Genomic DNA, 18,555 nt, shown 5'->3' with positions numbered 1-18,555 from the left:
TTATCTTGTGTAATTTCGTATCATTTGCAAATATTGATATTTTACTGTGCAGCCCCTCTATCAGGTCATTGATAAATATATTGAATAGAATGGGGCCTATTACTGATCGCTGTGGCACCCCACTAGCAACGGTGGCCCAATCAGAGTACGAACCATTTATTACCACCCTCTGCTTTCTATCTCCGAGACAGTTCTTTACCCAGATACACACGTTTTCACCCAATCCAAGCTGTCTCATTTTGTATATCATCCTATTATGTGGCACGGTGTCAAATGCTTTAGAAGAATTCAGATATATGAGATCAATAGACTCTCCCAGGTCCAGCCTAGAACTTACCTCATTGTAGAAGCTGATCAAATTGGTCTGACACGATCGACCCCTGGTGAACCCATGCGGATGAGTTTTGCTTGAGGTATTCCACGGTGGCATCTCTCAGAAGCCCCTTGAATACCTGTAGTTACCAGGCTCCCTTCTTGACCTCTTTTTGTAAATTAGAACCACATTGGCAATACGCTAATCAGTGGTACAACCCCAGTCTTAGGGTGAAGTCACACGAACGTATATCGGCTCGGTTTTCACGCCGAGCCGATATACGTTGTCCTAGTGTGCAGAGGGGGGAGGATGGAAAAGCCAAGTGCAGGAACTGAGCTTCCGCCCCCCTCTCTGCCTCCTCTCCGCCCCTCTGCACTATTTGCAATGGGGAGAGGTGGGATGGGGGCGGGGCTAAGTTCCACCCCCGTCCCGCCTCTTCCCATTACAAATAGTGCAGAGGGGCGGAGAGGAGGCGGAGAGGGGGCCGGGAGCTCAGTTCCTGCTCTGGGCTCTTCCATCCTCCCCCCCTGCACACGAGGACAACGTATATCGGCTCGGCGTAAAAACCGAGCCGATATACGTTCGTGTGACTTCACCCTTAATAGTGTCCCTAAATATAAGAAATAGTGTTCTATCACGTCACTTAGTTCCTTTAGAACCCTTGGGTATATTCCATTTGGTCCGTCAATTTGTTGATTTTAATCTTTTTTAACAGTCTCTGCACTTCCTGAGTTAGGCAGGTGATATTTTTTGGGGGGTGGGGGTTCATTTTATCCCCCTGTATCTAGCGTGACATTTATTTTTTCTTTGTAAATACACTTGAGAAGAAACTATTTAATAGATTTGCCTTCCCCCATCATCTTTTATGGTTTCTCCTGCATTATTTGTTAAAGGGCCAGTGCTTCCATTGCAAATTCTTTTACCATTTAGATAACTGAAAAATAGTTTAGGGTCATTTTTGCTCTCTTTGGTGATCAGTCTGCCTGCCTCCTCCTTTGGAGTTTTTAAACTTCTCCCATTTGTCGCCTGCACTATTATTTGTGAGGACATTATCCCAAATAATGTTATCAATAGTAGTTCTGAGCTGATCAAATTTTGCTTTACTAAAGTTTAGTTTTTTTGTTGCTCACTGATAAGGCTTCCTATTGAATGACAGTTGGAAATTAACTATATTGTGGTCACTATTTCCCAAGTGTCCCTCAACCTGCACTCCCATGATTCTGTTCAGTTTGTTAGTTAATAGCAAGTCCAGGATGGCCTTCCTTCTAGTTGGCTCCCGTACAAATTGGGTCAGGTAATTATCTTTAATTGTTCTCAACAACTTATCACCCTTGCGAGATTCGCAGGTTTTGTCTTCCCATATTATATCTGGATAGTTAAAGTCTCCTATAATAATTAATTAATTGACACCTCTTCTATTTGCCTTATTAATAAGTTTTCAGTTTCTTCTTTTATTTTTAGTGGCCTATAGAAAACCCCAAATTTACAAGGGCAGTAGGGTCCCAGTTAGACCTATGGAAAGTTTACCACTAGGACCTTCCAAACTAATGAAGTTAAAAAATACCTTTTATTAAATTACTTAAAAGAAAAGAAGAACAAAACACACACAAACAATCAAAAGAGGAGTTATGATGTAAATAGACACCTATAACTGGTGATCAAAAGAAAGTTCGAAACGTAAATTTACGCTCGACTTGTAGAACAAAAGCAGTTGCCACTCATATAGTATGAACAATGAAAAACTAGAGTCATACAATGAGACTCTGTTGGTGTAGATCATTGGTCATAGTCCAAGTGAAGGTGATTCAGTCTAATAAGAAGACGAATCCCGTACTTGGTCAGGTATAACAACGTGCGTCAAAGGATGGAAATGACTGGCACGTGAAAAAATTAGCTCATCAAGAGCGCGTCACCCAACGCGTTTCCCCCACCTAGTGGGTTCTTCAGGGGTTACAGTACGCTAATCCCAACTGATGTGTTGGGTCGTGGCTAAAGTCTACTTATGGAGACCACATAGATGTCCCGAGTAGCAAAAGCGCGCTAGTGGTCGCCAGAATGTGGTCTGTTTGCGTCCATTTGCGGATGCCGAGCACCGAGGAAATAAAGGTGCGTTGTAGGTAAGAGCAGACCAAAAAATAATTGACCTTAAGCGTGACGCAAGAATAGTCACCACTATGGTCACAAAAAGAGCATAACTATCCTCTTAGTACAAGAAAAGGGCAGGGAGATATATCCCAAGCCCTAAAGCCGTTAGATGGAGTCACGATCTACAGTCCCTATGGTCCTAAAGATAGAGCATAACTACCTAGCAGATATAAGCTAACTTTGGTTGCTAGATACGTGGATAAGTGCAACCAAAGTAAGTAGTTACGGGGAACTCGCACCTAGGTCAGGACCCAAAACTGAAATCAAATAAAGGAAAGAAACGGCGGCATGTCAGACCTTGTGGTGGAGTGACCTATAGAAAACCCCTATCAGGATTTTGTTATTATTCCCTTCCTGTATTTCTACCCACAGAGATTCCACGTGTTCATCTCCTACAGCTATATCTTCCCGTAGCTTCAGCATTAAGTAGGATTTAACGTACAGACATACCCCTTCCCCTTTCTGATTTCCACGGTCTCTTCTGAAGAGACTGTAACCCTGTAAATTCACCGCCCAATCGCACTTATCATCAAGCCATGTTTCAATTATTGTCATAATTTTCTGCAGACATTCTTGCTTCAAGCTCACCCACTTTACTGATCAGACTTCTTGCCATACATTTTATACAATGGTTGTTATTCTTTGAATTCATTATGCTACTTATGGTCCTATTAGCTGTTCTATCAGTTCTAACTGTACTAACCCCTCCCCTTGCTCGACCCCCATTCCCAATACTTGGTCCCAGGTCACTACCTACACTGTCTTTCCCCTTATTACTCTTTTTGCCTACCCCCCAGTCCCTACTTTAAACACTCCTCCAACCTTTTAGCCATCTTCTGCCCCAGCACAGCTGCACCCTCCCCATTGAGATGCAGCCCATCCCTACGATAGAGCCTGTATCCAACAGCAAAGTCAGATCAGTTCTCCAGGAGCGCAGAGGCCTCCTTCTTACACCAATCCTGAAGCCACTTGTTTACCTGCCTGAGCTCTTGCTGCCTTTCTGGTGTGGCTCATGGTACAGGTACTATTTCCGAGAAAACTACCTTGGAGGTCCTAAAACTAAGCTTAGATCCTAGGTCCCTTAAATCGTTTTTGAGAGTCCTCCATTGACCACTAACTTTGTCGTTGGTGCCAATGTGCACCATGACTGCTGGATCCTCACCAGCCCCTCCCAGTAATCTGTTAACCCAATCCACGATGTGTCGAACTGGAGTGCCACGAAGACAACACACCGTTCGACGATCCCTGTCTGCCCCCCTTATAATTGAGTCCCCTACCACTAGGACCTGTCTAGCCTGCCCCCCTTCTTACTAGAGCAGTCATCTCCCTGGCGTTCAGAGAGCAAGTCATGCTGCAGCGGTGTTGGCTCGGTAATAGCATTCCCCTCATCTGCCAACTTTGCAAGCTTATTGGGGTGTGCCAGTTCAGCCTCCCTTGTTCTCTTCCCTCTACTCCTTCTGTCACCCAGCTAGCTGCCTGCTCCCCCTACTCTTCCAAACTACAGACCTCCTCTGCCTCTATCCTAGCAAGTGCCTGGTCAGTGAGCAGCAAACTCCTTTCTGTATTGTCAATAGATCTCAGTGTTGCCAGTCGCTCATTTAGATCCAGGATTTGGGCTTCCAAATGTGCGACACTCATGCATCTTGTCAAACAGTATGCACCCTCGATCTGCTGATCAAGGAGCGCATACATTGCACAAGTAGCACACTGGACAACATTGAGCACATGGAGCACATTCTAGTGGGAATCTACAAATTTACTTACACAAGTAACGAAAATAAACTAGATCACACTCCTCACGTGCCTCTGCCCGCTCTCAACCACTCAAGTGTCTCTGACTGTTCGCAACCTCTCACGTGCATCTGCCTTTCCACAACCTCTCACATTATCAAAATAAAGTGCTTGGTTCTGGTGTTGTATATATGTACTGAGCTTGGTTCCAATGCTGTATTTATATACTGAGCTTGTTTCTGTGGCTGTATTTCTGTACTCAGCTTGGTTCAGGTGTTGTATCTATGTACATAGCTTGGTTCTGGTGTGATACTTATATACTGAGCTTGGTCCTGAGGCTGAATTTATGTACTGAGATTGGTTCTGGATGTATGTACCGAGCTTGGTTTTGGTGCTGTATTCATGTTATGAGCACGATTCTGTTGCTGTATTTATGGTATGAAGTTACTTCTGGTGCTGTATCTATGTACTGAGCTTGGGTTTAGTGTTGTATTTATGTAATAAGCTTGGTTCTGTTACTGTATCTATGTACTGAGCTTGGGTTTGGTGTTGTATTTATGGAATAAGCTTGGTTCTGTTGCTGTAGATATGTACTGAGCTTGCTTCTGGTGTCGGAAATATGTTATGAGTTTGGTTCTGGTGATGTATCTCTGTAGATGTTATCTATGTACTAAGCCTGTTCCAGGAGCTGTAAATATGCAATCATCTTGGTTTTCGTACATTAAATAGATATTCCATTCGTAGACAATTATGGCTATGATGCGCATATCCATCTGAAAGCAGCAGCCAGCTTGACTGTTTCCATACTTCTGGCCACTACATACAGACAGGTATTCCCATCTTCGCCACAAATGTTTTGTGCTAAATATTCTTCTGTGGATCGCCACCAAAATCTGCATTTTGATGTGGTTTTTGGTGCTGAAATTGATGGGGATTTTCGTGTGGATTTTCTGCACCAATTCTGCTATGTGTGAGCATACCCCGACTATTCACCTCCCACCCCCCAAAATATAACGAAAGTAAGTTATGTGTACCTCCAAATAGTGATAAAAACTACAACTTGTCCCCCAAAATACATACCCCAATTCAGCTACACTGGACCATAAAAAAATAAATAAATATATTCTGGCTCTTGGAATGCGGAGAAACAAAACACATTTTTATTGTACAGAAGCATAAAAATCTGAAATAAGATACGTATTTGGTATTTGCACAATTACAATAATGCGAACAGTTATGTTAATTATACGGCACGGTGCATGCCAAAAAAACACTGAATACATACTAAAAATAGTAATTTACAATTTTATTTATACACCCCCCCCCCCCTCACAAAAATTAAAAAAAATATATATATATATATGTATGTATATAAATAAATAAAAACAATAAATGATCTGTCCCTCAAAACCCTCGAGGCTCCTTCATACGAGCGTATGCACATTTGCGCATGCTTAAGCGCAACGTACTATGATTTTTCATGCGCATACCATCTTAGGCTGGGTTCACACGGGGCGGATTTGCCGCGGAAATTCCGGCCGGAGTTTTGCCGCGGCAAATCCGCCTGCGGACGCTAATCCCAGGGTTAGCCAGCCATGTGATTGAGATTTCTCAGAAATCTCGTCCACACGGGACGGCGAATCAGCTGCGGCAAAGCCGGCACTGCGGCGCGGATTAGCGGCCACAGCATGCTCATTCTTTTTCTTCCTCCGCTGCGGCCGTGCTCTCCTCTATCCAAATGGCACGCTCACATACGCCGTGTGAAGGCGTCTCATATTGTATGGCTACGCAAACTGAAAAACGTATGGTATTTGACATGCGCCAAAACACGAAGACCAACTTGATGGTCTAAAGATGAACAGGTCGTATTTCCTTGTAACTGGAAGGTGGGCTCCATTGCCAACTCTATTAGGGGCGCTATAGCCACCGAGGCCCCACTGCACTACAGCTGTGTGATACCCAGGAGCCGTCCGACCACTCCCGCCTACATGACGTCTTCTACACGCCGCCACAGCCCCGTACCAGAGCGACGTGACGTGTACAGTCACGTGACGCAGCCTGACCTCTAGTGTGATCACGTCACTTCGCTTCTATTTCCTACATTCCAAATACAGTAGTTACTACTAACCAATCAGAACAGTATGGAGGCGGGACCTGGTGGTAAATGGCCAATGACAGGCGCTCAGCCCAGGAACATGCCCGGGCATGTGTGCGGAGAAGCCGGCACTGTGACACGTGGTGATAGACTCCTGTAATAAGCGTCTACGGGGAGCGATCGGTGGACGGGTGAGTGATAGAAGTACTGACCGCAGACTGCCCGTGTACTACTTACCTGCAGCTGCCCATTAACGGCCAGCAGTGGTGTTAATGAGCATTTCCTCCTACACTTACCATATGGATCCAGGTAGAGTGGTGGTGCTTTAAAAAGCACCCCCGGTGCCATGCTCACCATGTGCTTGTGGTTTTATAAGGGAGTCCACATATGTGATTGATCTCTGCCGTGGATTGGCCACGGATGAACACGCCACAATGTAATTCAGAGGAATTTACTTACAGCTTTTCTGTTGCAAAAGTGACTATAATGTGGATCCAGTCCGCTTGTGTGATTATAATAGACACATGCCAAAGAATATGGGGCCGATCCAGCAAATGATAGATATGAGACTAAGGGTGGCTTCACACGGGCGTAAATCGTTGCATGTCGCGAGTATGAGACAATCGCATGGCGCGCAGCAAGATGCAATGTAATGTAATTGTGTATTTGCTGTGTGCCAATCGTCATGCTCTATTTGCGTATGTATTACGCATCAAGAGGGAACATGCTGCAACCTTTATTTTGTGCAATACGTGTGACATAGTATGTAATATCCACAAAGAGGACTTGTGTCCATCCAGTTCAGCCTATTGCGTATGCCTATGAGGTAAAAGCCAATTTTCTTCATTTAAGGGGAAAAAATGCTTTCCTTAGGCCGCCTGCACACGGGCGGAAATCCCGCGGCGGGATTTCCCGTGGGATTTCCACCACTGAAAGTTTGCATAGGAGTGCATTACAATACGCACTCCTATGCAGACGGCCGCGGTTTGGCCGCGCAAAATCTCGCGCGGCAAACAAACCGCGGCATGTCCTATTTTTGTGCGGGGCACACACTCACCCGGCCGCCGGCTCCGGTCTGCGCATGCGCCGGCTGCGCCGCAGCCGGCACATGAAAGAGCCGGGGCCGCCAGGCGCGGGTGAGTACGCACTCGTCCCTGCAGGCTCTCGGGTCGGGTCCAGCGGCGAGAATTCTCGCTGCCGGATCCGACCCGCTCGTCTGCAGGCGGCCTTACTCCAATCTGGCAATCGGCATAATCCCCAGATCACTGACCTTTCTGAAGTTATTCATGATTATATCATAATATTGTATTGCCCAAGAAAGGTGTCCAGGCCCCTCTTAAACTTTTTTTTTTTTTTATTGAGTTCCCCATCACCACGTCCTCAGGCAGAGAGTTCCATAGTCTCACTGCTCTTACAGTAAAGAACCCCCTTCTTTACAGATGCTATGTGGCACCGCAGCACATTAAAGCCCCCTGTCCAAGGGCGTTGCAAAGTCCCGCGGGAGCTGCCGCTTGGGAGCAGGTGCTAGCAGACGACTCTCCGCCGGTCAGCCTATCTGACAGGCTGACTGCGGAGAATAACAGTGATTCTCTGCTCGTGGTCACAGGGCGGCGCTTTCCATAGCAATGCTATGGAAAGCTTCAGACGGCGTGATTCGCTGGCGATTTACTGCCGGCTAAATCACGTCCGTGGACAGGGGGCCTAATTCTAAGCCTGGATGGGTCTAATGGAAAGGAAGTTCCTTTTGTCTCTGAGCACTACTTAAGAAACAGTTGTCACTAGGGCATAGAGGTGAGAGCATGGTGGTTACAGAAACAAAGATTCCGTTGGGTTTGGGGGCTATAGGATCGCTTAGAGTGTTTTCACACTTGCATTGGGGACTCCGTTTTCCTGCTCTGTAGAGCATGAAAGGGGAATCCCCGTGGCTGAATGGTTCCGTCGTTGGATGGAGCCGAACAGCGCCGGGCGGACTCCATTGACTATAATGGGGTCTACTCGCTTTCCATCCAGATGCCCAGTTTAGGGACAGGGGAAAATAAATTCCTTCCCGACTCCATAATGGCAGTCCGAATCCCTGGATCAACGTTTGAAAGTTCCTTCCTGACTGTAAGATCCGGATCAACAGCCCCGCTGCAGTTTTTTGTTAAATCGTTTGAGCGAAAGCGAACAATAATCATTCAGTCTAAACTCTAGACGCAGCCAACAGCCAACGATAATCTTTTGTTTTATGCAGATGTAAAGATCACCGTTGGCTCGTTCACCTATCGCTCTGCTTAAATACTAATCATCCAGTTGTCCTCAATCACTCATACAGCGACTGTGAGCGACTGAAGGAGCCAACTATGTACCTGCCTGTAGAAACAGCAATGACGTCACTCGCTTGTTCAACGATGAATCGGATCGTCTAAAAGTACCCTTAGACCGCATGCGGGATTCGGGCAGCGGAGTTTGACCCGGTGACCCCTGCTTACTTGTCCGGTGTTTTCTCCTCTGCTGCAAATGTGCCAGCCGAAGCATTGGCCAGCACATGCGCAGTTGTGAGATCGCTATGGCGATAGTCACAGCAGCCGCATCATTCTGCAATTGACGCTTTGACTTCAATGGAAGCCCGCTGTGCGTAGCCCGTGCAAAATCGCTGCACGCTCATGGGCAGGGAATCGCATTATCTCAGCATGCTATGGGCTGGATTTGCTGCAGAATCCGGAGGTGGAATCCTGCTCCCGGTTTCGCAATGCAAATCCGCCCGTGTGCAGGAGGCATTACTGTATTAAAATGCATTTTGCAAATACTGTTGTTGCAGTTAAAAAGACACAGTAGAACTTTTAACCCCTTAGTGACAGAGCTTTTTTTCCACTTTCTTTTTTTCCTCCTCCCTTTAAAAAAATCGTAAGTCCTTTAACTGCAACAAAAATGACCTGATAACTTTATTCTATGGGTTAATATGATTACTGAGATGCCAAACTTTTATATAGTGTTTTTGTTTTTTTTTGCTGTACTACTTTATTTTTCTCCATTTTCTGCGCACGATAACATTTTTTTTCCGTCGACATAGTTGTGTGTGGACTCCTTTTGTTCGGTACGTCCTGTCGTTTCCCTTGGTACCATTTTTGAATAAAAATAATTCTTTGATCCCTTTTTTATTATGTTTTTTTCCTTGGAGATAGGATGACCAAAAATAGAGCTTTCTTTCTTTTTTTTGGAGGACATTCACCGTGCAGGGTAAATAATGCATTACTTTGATAGATCGGAATTTTACGGACACAGCAATACCAAATACATTTTTTTTGCTTTATTATTTAGATTTTTTTATTGCAAATATGGCAAAAATGTTTGTTTTGTTTTTTAACATTTTTTTTATTCCTTTTTTTTTATAATTATTAAAACGTTTTTACTTTTACACTTTCTTTTAGTCCCTGGGGCGGTCCCGAGCCAGCAATGCTTTGCTCACTCCTGCAGTATGCCATAATGCTATAGCATTACGTCATACTGCATTCTGACAGGCAGCCTACCAAGCCACCCCAAGGAGACGGCTTGATGGGCAGTCTGCCAAGACAGCCATGGGGCCTTTTTAGAAGGTCCCCGGCTGCCATGACACCCGCACGGCTCACCCGATCTCCCTGATGGGGAGGGGCCATACGTGACCCCCAAACATCGGTCGGGGGATTTAAATGCCGCTGCCAGAATGTCATAACGACATTAAACCCTTTCCAATCCACTGTCTGACGTCTGAAGACATTCTTATTGAAGGCTGTACAGCTCTGATGTTGTAAGATGTCCGGCAGGGTGGTGTTACTGCATATTACTGGCCGCTCTGTTGTCGGGGGCGCTCCAACATGACCCATACTGCAGTATTGGCTCTAGCCATCAGACAGCGCCTTTGTATAATGGCAGAAAGAGAAAGCCACCTAGGAAACCCTGAATCCAAAATTGGATTGCAAAGGGCTAAAGAGATAATAGATAGCCACGATTGGTCGCACAGCCGATTTGCAGCTATTGCCCGTGGGTGTCAGTGTGAGTAGCAGTTAATTGCTTATCCTGATCTAGAACAATATTTCCCAGTGTCCCCAAGGCAAGTACCCACTACTAAAATTACATCAAAGTACCCCAAAGGCTGTGATTGCGTACTGTGCTGCACCTATTTAAAGGACAGTGCAAGCCTCCCCTTATATGATGCTTACCTCCTTGAGTCATTTTTCTCCATTTTAGCATTGACCTTATTGTTTTCTTGCAATTTCTCTTTAAGATTTTCTACAAAATGGAAAGTATGGCATCCACTGTACCATTCCATGGGTTTCCTCGACCCAGTCACTCCTTGAAAGTTCCTCAAACAGATGTGCCTACGCCTGAGCCTAAAGATATACGTGCCAGAAATCGCAGGAAGAGCAGAAAGCATCAGCGCTTTTTGTTACACAAATCTTTTCTCCAGAAACGTGGCCTACGGGAAAAAAACAAATCTGAGGGACGCTCAAGCTCCAGCCACGAAGAAGGCAGTTTTTCAAGTTGTTCACAGAGAAATGGAGCTAACCAATTGACAAGACTCGAAGAGATGAAGGCCTCATTAAGTGCTTTGCCAACTAGCTTATCTTCTCCTCCGGCAAGTGATTACGATAGTGGTCTGTCCGTGGCAAGCAGCTGTCCATCTAGTAGAGCTTCTTCACCTAGCTCTTGGCTAAAACCTGGTAAATGTGTCGCCCTTGATTGTGAAATGGTTGGTACGGGTCCTGGTGCAAAGATCAGTAAAATAGGCCGATGCAGTGTGGTCAACTATCGAGGAGAAGTGATCTACGATAAGTATATTAAACCAGACCTTCCAATAACTGACTACAGAACGAGGTGGAGCGGCATTACGAGACGTCATATGGTAGATGCCATTCCCTTCAAGACGGCCCAGGAAGAGGTAAATAATGCAGATTGTGTTTCATGCTCAATATGTTAGACGGTTTGCAGGACTGTATTTATGATACATGTTCTCCAAAACTAGAGTAGTTTCCACCATATTTGGGATTTCTTCCTCTTTTGGGGCTAATGCCCATGGCCGGATTTTTGCTGCATTTTACGTGGCAGAAATTCTCGGCGTTGCCCCACAGCTACCGTGTTTCCCCGAAAATAAGACAGTGTCTTATATTAATTTTTTGTTCAAAAAGGTTTAACTTTTTTACATGTATAGCTGCCTGGACACTATTTAAATTGACTTTTTAAATTAACTGTTAGCAGGGCTTAATTTTGGAGTGGGGCTTATATTTCAAGCATCCTCAAAAAGCCTGAAAAATCATTTTGCGTCCTTAAAAATTCTTGTAAATCATGCTATGTCTTATTTTCAGGGAAACAGGGTATTGGGTTCTATTGAACCTAATAGCTCAAATGTTTATGCTGCAGAATTCAGCAGCATGAATTAAACCGCGGCATGTTGTAAATGCCGCTGGAATATGCGCGGCTGGCTTCCGTTGTAGTCAATGGAAGCTGGCCGTCATTATATACTTCTGCTGTGAGCACAGTGGAAGTATCGTGTGAATACTCGTCCCCACCAGACACTGCCGGCGTGTCACGCGTTCTACTGCGCATGCGCGCCGGCTCTCCATGCGGGAAGCGTACGGTGGATATGGAGTGGTAAGTATGGGGCTTTTGTGGGGGCGCCGTGGCAGACTCCGCTGCGATATATCGCTGGTGGAGTCAGTCATGGCCGTGGGCATGAGGCCTTTAGGAACATGAAAAAGTTGATGATTACACTAGCATTTTGCCTACATTGTGTCTGTCTCTGTTCGGTTTTTGGAGCAGAGAAAAACAGAAGTAAAACTCAAAGTGATGGGTTGTTTTCCCTATTGATTTCAATGGGCTTAAAAAAAGGAATTAAGTTTGGTTCAGTTGCGTTTTTCTTTTGGACTTTTTACTGAAACTGGACTGAGAGTATTCAGTGTTTTTTAAACTTATTGAAATTAATAGGAGAAAAAACTGATCCGTTTTACTTCTGTTCTTCTCTGCTCCAAAAACAGAACAAAGAGACAGAAGGGCACAACGGAGGCAAAATGCTAATGTGAACTGGTCCTCATCACAAGTACATGCCTAGCAAAAGTTTAAAGGGGTTGTCAGTTATAAACTACTGATAGCCTATCTGTAGAAAAGGCCATCAATAGTAGATCAGCGAGGGTCTGCCACCTGAGATGGGGTGTTGGCCGGACTTGTGCGCTCCAGCATTGAGCTGATTTCTGCAGGAAGCAGACAGCTCCGTTCCCACTGCAGTGGCCAGGCATGGTATTACAGACAAAGTTCACATTGAAGTTAATGGCCTGCATTACCAAGCCTTGCCACTGCAGTGGAAACAGGCCTGTCTCGTTTCCTGTAGAAATGGGCTCAGTGCAGGAGCGCTCCAGCCTGACGAATGTTTGATCCTGAGTGGCAAGCCGATATTGATGGTCCATCCTGAGGATAGTGATCCAGATAACCATGTTAACTTGACATTTAATGTGTTGTGACAAGTTAACTATGATGCTCTAAATCACATTATCTTGATTTGCCAGTCATGTTAACGATTGCTACATCTGTACATGCCATTGGTTTATCTATTGCATAGAAAGTAGCTCAAGCGCCATAAGAAGGGATGTAGATCAGACTGCAGAAGAGAAGCGCTAGATTGACAGCCAATAAAGGAGGGCGGGGGGAGTGACAATAATTATACTGTAGAATCTGATGTCATTACCCCATACACTGAGGAGGTAAGCGTTGTAACTCGGGTCAGAGATTCTTACGCCCTTTGTAAAAATGTCAGCAGTCATTGTTCTGGGTCTGTGGATGAAGCCAACGCTTTGTCAGTCATACCCTGGACACAAGAGTACAATCACGTGATGGAAAAAGTGTTTACTGGAGTGGTTGTTTTTTTGTTTTTTTTTTGGCCAAATGTTAACCATATTGCCCTAGTCCGGCATTGAATACCTACGGTGCAATATATGGACATCTTGTAATCTACCACTTATAGGAAAGTCTACCAAACATTCCTATTTAATATATAGTAAAGTTTCCTCTTGTTTTCTCAGATCATGAAGCTTCTGAAGGGGAAGTTGGTGATCGGACATGCCGTACACAACGATTTAGCAGTTTTGGAATATTTCCATCCCAGCGAGCAAATAAGAGACACCAGTAGAATCCCGTTACTGAACCATATGGCAGGATTTCCACCAAGGCCAAGCGTTTCTTTGAAAAGGCTAGCATTCCATATCCTCCGAAAAGAGATACAGGTAAAAACAATGGGTGAGATCTGCTACACTAAATGCATTCTGGCTTCATTTGGGCTAAAACAAATACGATGGTGTAAAGTTAGACAAAAATGGTTAAAGACCTGGAAGTTGGTCATCCAGTACAGGCCACTGTGATACATTTGGTGCATTGATTCTTAGGGTTAAGTGTCTGATCGGTGAGGTCTGGCTGCAGTGTCTCCCACCATTCCCTTAAAGGGATTATCCTTGAACATACTTTTCTAATAAAATCACTGAAGCAGGACGAACACCTGATGATAAGTTCAAACTATTCAGTGGAGGGTTCGAGGAAAAAAAACGAAAATATAACTTTTAATAAATATATTAAAAAGGAACTTGAATCTCAAGTTTCCGAGGGACACACGAAAAACATAAACTAATTGCTTCTTCAGTAGGTAATCCCCACAGAGCTTAGTGTAATGAGGGATACCGTATCACCTGAAGAGCAAAGAAAGAGCGCTCATAACACGTAAAAGCGGCCAAGGACGATAGTCAAAAGGCTACCCTATAATGAAAAGGTGTAACCACAGCCGTTTACTGAAAGGGTCAACCCCACTAATATACTTAAACTTTAGTATGAGGTTTCCTTGGTCTACTAGTGAAAATTATGATCACAATATTGTGATCATAATTTTCACTAGTAGACCAAGGAAACCTCATACTAAAGTTTAAGTATATTAGTGGGGTTGACCCTTTCAGTAAACGGCTGTGGTTACACCTTTTCATTATAGGGTAGCCTTTTGACTATCGTCCTTGGCCGCTTTTACGCGTTATGAGCCCTCTTTCTTTGCTCTTCAGGTGATACGGTATCCCTCATTACACTAAGCTCTGTGGGGATTACCTACTGAAGAAGCAATTAGTTTATGTTTTTCGTGTGTCCCTCGGAAACTTGAGATTCAAGTTCCTTTTTAATATATTTATTAAAAGTTATATTTTCGTTTTTTTTCTCGAACCCTCCAGTGAATACTTTTCTAATAACATACCACAAGACATATCCCTCTTCCCTGCTCCCTTGGTTGCTGTTGCTCGTCCCCACTGATTTTCGCTTTTGGGGGACAGTTATGATGAAATTACCCCAGGTCATGTGACTGTTGCAGCTGAAGAGAGTTGGCGATTGGCTGTAGCAATCACATAGTCCCGATATTGGTGATGTCATTTGCTGGAAGTGAAAAGCAGAAGGGACCACATGTGGGAGAAAGACAACGGTGGTATGTCTGTCTTATGTTACTAGAGTAGACTGAGCCAGTTTGGAGAAAAGTGTGTCCCCTGATAACATCTTTATAGGTACAACATGGTGGGAGATGCGACAGCCAGTTCCCACTGATCAGACACTTTTCCTCTAAAAGCATTATATGAAGTCTATAAGCAGCATAGTGGAGTGTGAGAGCCTTTTGGGTGTGGTCGTAGTCTGTGGAAATGTACCAATACTAACTCCAATTCTAACTTCAAAATGGCAAACAATTGATATATATTGAGCCTGATCTTGCCGGATTACTACAGTAAATTTATTAGTAATTATTATAATGGGTTATTTGTGAATTAGGTGGGAGTGTGGGAAATTGAGTCAGAGTTGTACGTTTTGCTTACCGACTCCACAGACCTGTCTGTACGGTGGAGCATGTTGGCCGCACTTCTCTGTGCTAAGAAGCCATACATGTTCCATTAGGTTTTGCAGTCTGCTCGAAGCTATTTGGACCTCATATCCACCAGATTCCTATACCTTGCTTTGCACAGGCCGAGTAGACTGCAGGTGGATACCATGCCCTGAATTCAGTAATTGGGCCACCAGAAAAAAAAAAATATTTATGTGGCATTCTAGTGTAATTTATTTATGCATTTTGGATGTAGCATGCTACATTCATTTCCCATGTCTCATATTATACATTTTTCTGCTATTCTCACTACTTCAGGTTGGTAAGCGGGGACACTCCTCAGTTGAAGACGCTCAGACATGCATGGAGCTTTTTAGGTTGGTGGAGGACGAGGTGGAGCAAGTTGACCTGAGTGACTTGGATGAAGACAGTGAACCAGATGACCAATACATGGATGATCAGTACTGGCCATCTGATCTCAAGGAGGACTGTAAATGATTGGACTAGATTGTTGACTCCATAACATCCTCCCTCTGCTGCACAACAAAGGAGTCGTTTCAGCAGACCAGCTTACATGTATGATGCTGGGATATAGCATGCAGGTAACACCCTGCTATATGGCAGCAACTGGTAAACGCCCTTTTCCCATTATAAAAATGTTTTATGTATTAAAAAAAATTGCACATAATTGGTAGCATCCCAAACTATAAACCTGCTTGGTGTATCCCACATAATGAACACTATTTAAAAGAAAAGCTACAGAATTGGTTCCCTCACAATGGTACTAATAAGACACACACCTCAGCCCATTTAAAAAGTTACACATGGTGATACAAAAATAATGTTATTATGCAAAAGTAGTAAAAGATATAAAAATAAATTATATAAATATAGCACTGCCGTAAACAAACTGACCCGCAGAATAAAGATAACATAATTTATGCAGTATGGTAAACAAGACAACATTTAAAACTTTGCCAAAAAGTGTTTTTTTTTTGTTTGGTTTTTTTTTTCTTCCATTTGCTGCTGAAAGAGTTAAAGGGGTTGTTCCGTTTCAGGATTTTTACTCCTTATGGCCGTGCTGTTGCTTTATTCACTTCAATGGTGCCTCCATAGAATAGCCGAGTACTTGAACTCCGTAATCTCTGGTGGTCCCATTTGAAGTGAATGCAGTAGTGGCACATATGTATAACCACCTCTTTCAAGATGGATCTCACAGTTGATGGATAGGGGATAACTTGTAAGATGGGAATACCCCTTTAATGCAAGTTAAAGCGTGCCTGAGTTTTCAAAAAGTTCTCAAAAGCAGCTCTGGTTTTCATTGGCTGTTTTTTTTTTTTTTTTTGCACACAGTTTGAGCTCAATCATTAGATTTTCCTGCTTTTCTGTTTCTCTTCTGTTTGCAATCCACTTACAGTTGGGTGCTGTGTACCAAGCCAGCCATTCTGCCAGTACTGTACTGCCTGGGACTTCCTCTCCCATGCTGCCTTATGTAGCTCTGCTCCCATCAAATGCAAGGTAACATCTGATTGCCTGCCCCTCTATCGCATGTAGGGACTATCAGAATCCCCATGTCCCTGTTACTAGAGAAGCCAAATGCCTAATGACAGGCTGTGGATTGCTAGGTACTGTAAGGGAGACTCCTAGTGGCAGCCACTTCAAACTTTATCTTCAGTCATAAAATTAGTTGTTTTTTTGTTTTGTTTTGTTTTTCTATGCAAATATATTACAACAGTTGTGATACACATATAGGCTGTTAGAGGAGCTTAAGTTGTGTAAAAAGTTAGTCTACACTTAATCAAGAAGTTACATGTACACTCAAATGGTCACATTAAATATGACAACTCCTCCCACAACACATAAGCGCTCATTCAGATACACCAGTAGAAGGTTAAATGCAATAGAAAAAAAGAAGTTGCGTCTTCAAGGCTCAAAAGAGCTGTTTCCTTAAGGGGGATTTTCAAGGTCTTTTTAATTTGGCCATGTTTAAAAAGAAAAACAAAAGGGGGGGGGGCAGTTAGTAATGAGGTCCCTCATAGTGGCCCCAGTAGTGGTAGTGGTGTCCGCTATATTGACCCCAGTAGTAATATCCCCTCCCCTATTGGCCTGTAATCGGCCAGCATCGCTACAGGCATTCCACTCAAGCCAGCCTGCAGCTCCGCTCCGGCAGTGGCAGCCACTGCTGAGTCTGTGGCCGCTGACCTCTCCCCTCGGCATCTGCGCTGCGTACAGGATGCTGCACGCAGACACTGTGAGGGAGAGGCCAGTACTTGGCTGCAGCAGTCTGTGACATGCCTTGTACACTTAATGAGTACACTTAATGAGTACACTTAATGAGTACACTTAATGAGTACACTTAATGAGTACACTTAATGAGTACACTTAATGAGTACACTTAATGAGTACACTTAATGAGTACACTTATAATCATGACTACACTTATAATCAGACTTCCACGGTCCAATGATGAGGTCTGTGATTGGCTGTAGCCTTCTATGACCTTCCATTCACAGACTGTAGCATGTAAACCTACCTGGGAGATGCTGCGCGGGCCTGTGACGACTTAGTATAGAATATAATTTTTTTTAAATGGTCAGCTTATTAAAAAAAAAAATTAAATTACCTTGGAAAACCTATTTAAGGAGTTAGTTGTATAATATATTGTTTGAATGCCTTATGTAACATGGTTAATATGCATGTATTTATAAATTGTCTCTACTAGTACCGAAGAAATTTACAGTTTCCCCTTCACTTAATGGTAAAATTGTTCTATATATTTTAAAAAAGTTTAGACAACCCCTATCCATACACCCTAGGAAGTGGTTTGTATGTGATAGACTATAAGTTCCCAAATCAGAAGCCCCCCTCCAGTATAGATGCTGCTCTCTAGAGGACCTACTGCATCATCCATATGCCAAGTGATTAGCCGATACCCTGCCCTCCTTTTATAAAGATAACTGCACTTTACAGACCACTAGATCATGGGATCCTACAGCGGCCAATTCTTAGCAAGATGTAGCGAACCCCAATCAATAAAGTATGGCCACAATCCTTTTACATTTCTTTTACACCTGCTAAAAGTCGTTGGTATTGGGGCGATCGGCAGCTACTAACGTTTTTTTCTTCCCCATGGAGCCGGCTCTACGTCTTCCCGTGTGCATGGAGAGATGAATACGGAGGTGTTTCTATGATTGGCTGATAGCTGCTTTTTAGCAATCAACAATGGGTCTGCTCATTCGTCAGCTAAGGGATCGGGTGAACCAATGTTGATGCCCGGTTGTGGGGCCAAGAAAATGTCTTTTAGAACTTGGTTGAATACTATAATTGCTGCTACTGAACCAGTGTCTGCTCTTACTTGTTATTTATGGACGACCACTGACATGCACATGTTAATTTATTAAACACTTGCTGACTTATTGTCGTGTGTTGCTT

The 18,555-nt window shown here is 43.8% G+C and overlaps 1 protein-coding gene across 1 annotated transcript; it reads left to right on the top strand.

Moving 5' to 3' along the window:
• The first annotated feature begins 6,389 nt into the window (after window positions 1–6,389).
• AEN (apoptosis enhancing nuclease) lies at window positions 6,390–18,540 on the top strand. The gene is made up of 4 exons (XM_066592813.1): window positions 6,390–6,475; window positions 10,528–11,181; window positions 13,313–13,513; window positions 15,442–18,540. The coding sequence occupies exons 2-4, from the start codon at window positions 10,540–10,542 to the stop codon at window positions 15,619–15,621; spliced, it is 1,023 nt and encodes a 340-aa protein (XP_066448910.1). The 5' UTR covers window positions 6,390–6,475; window positions 10,528–10,539; the 3' UTR covers window positions 15,622–18,540.
• Window positions 18,541–18,555: the final 15 nt, after the last annotated feature.

Source organism: Eleutherodactylus coqui, chromosome 2 (genome assembly GCF_035609145.1).
Source record: "Eleutherodactylus coqui strain aEleCoq1 chromosome 2, aEleCoq1.hap1, whole genome shotgun sequence".
NCBI classification, from domain to species: domain Eukaryota; kingdom Metazoa; phylum Chordata; class Amphibia; order Anura; family Eleutherodactylidae; genus Eleutherodactylus; species Eleutherodactylus coqui.
The sequence above is the reverse complement of the archived record's forward strand: the minus strand, read 5'-3'. Positions and strand labels throughout refer to the sequence as shown.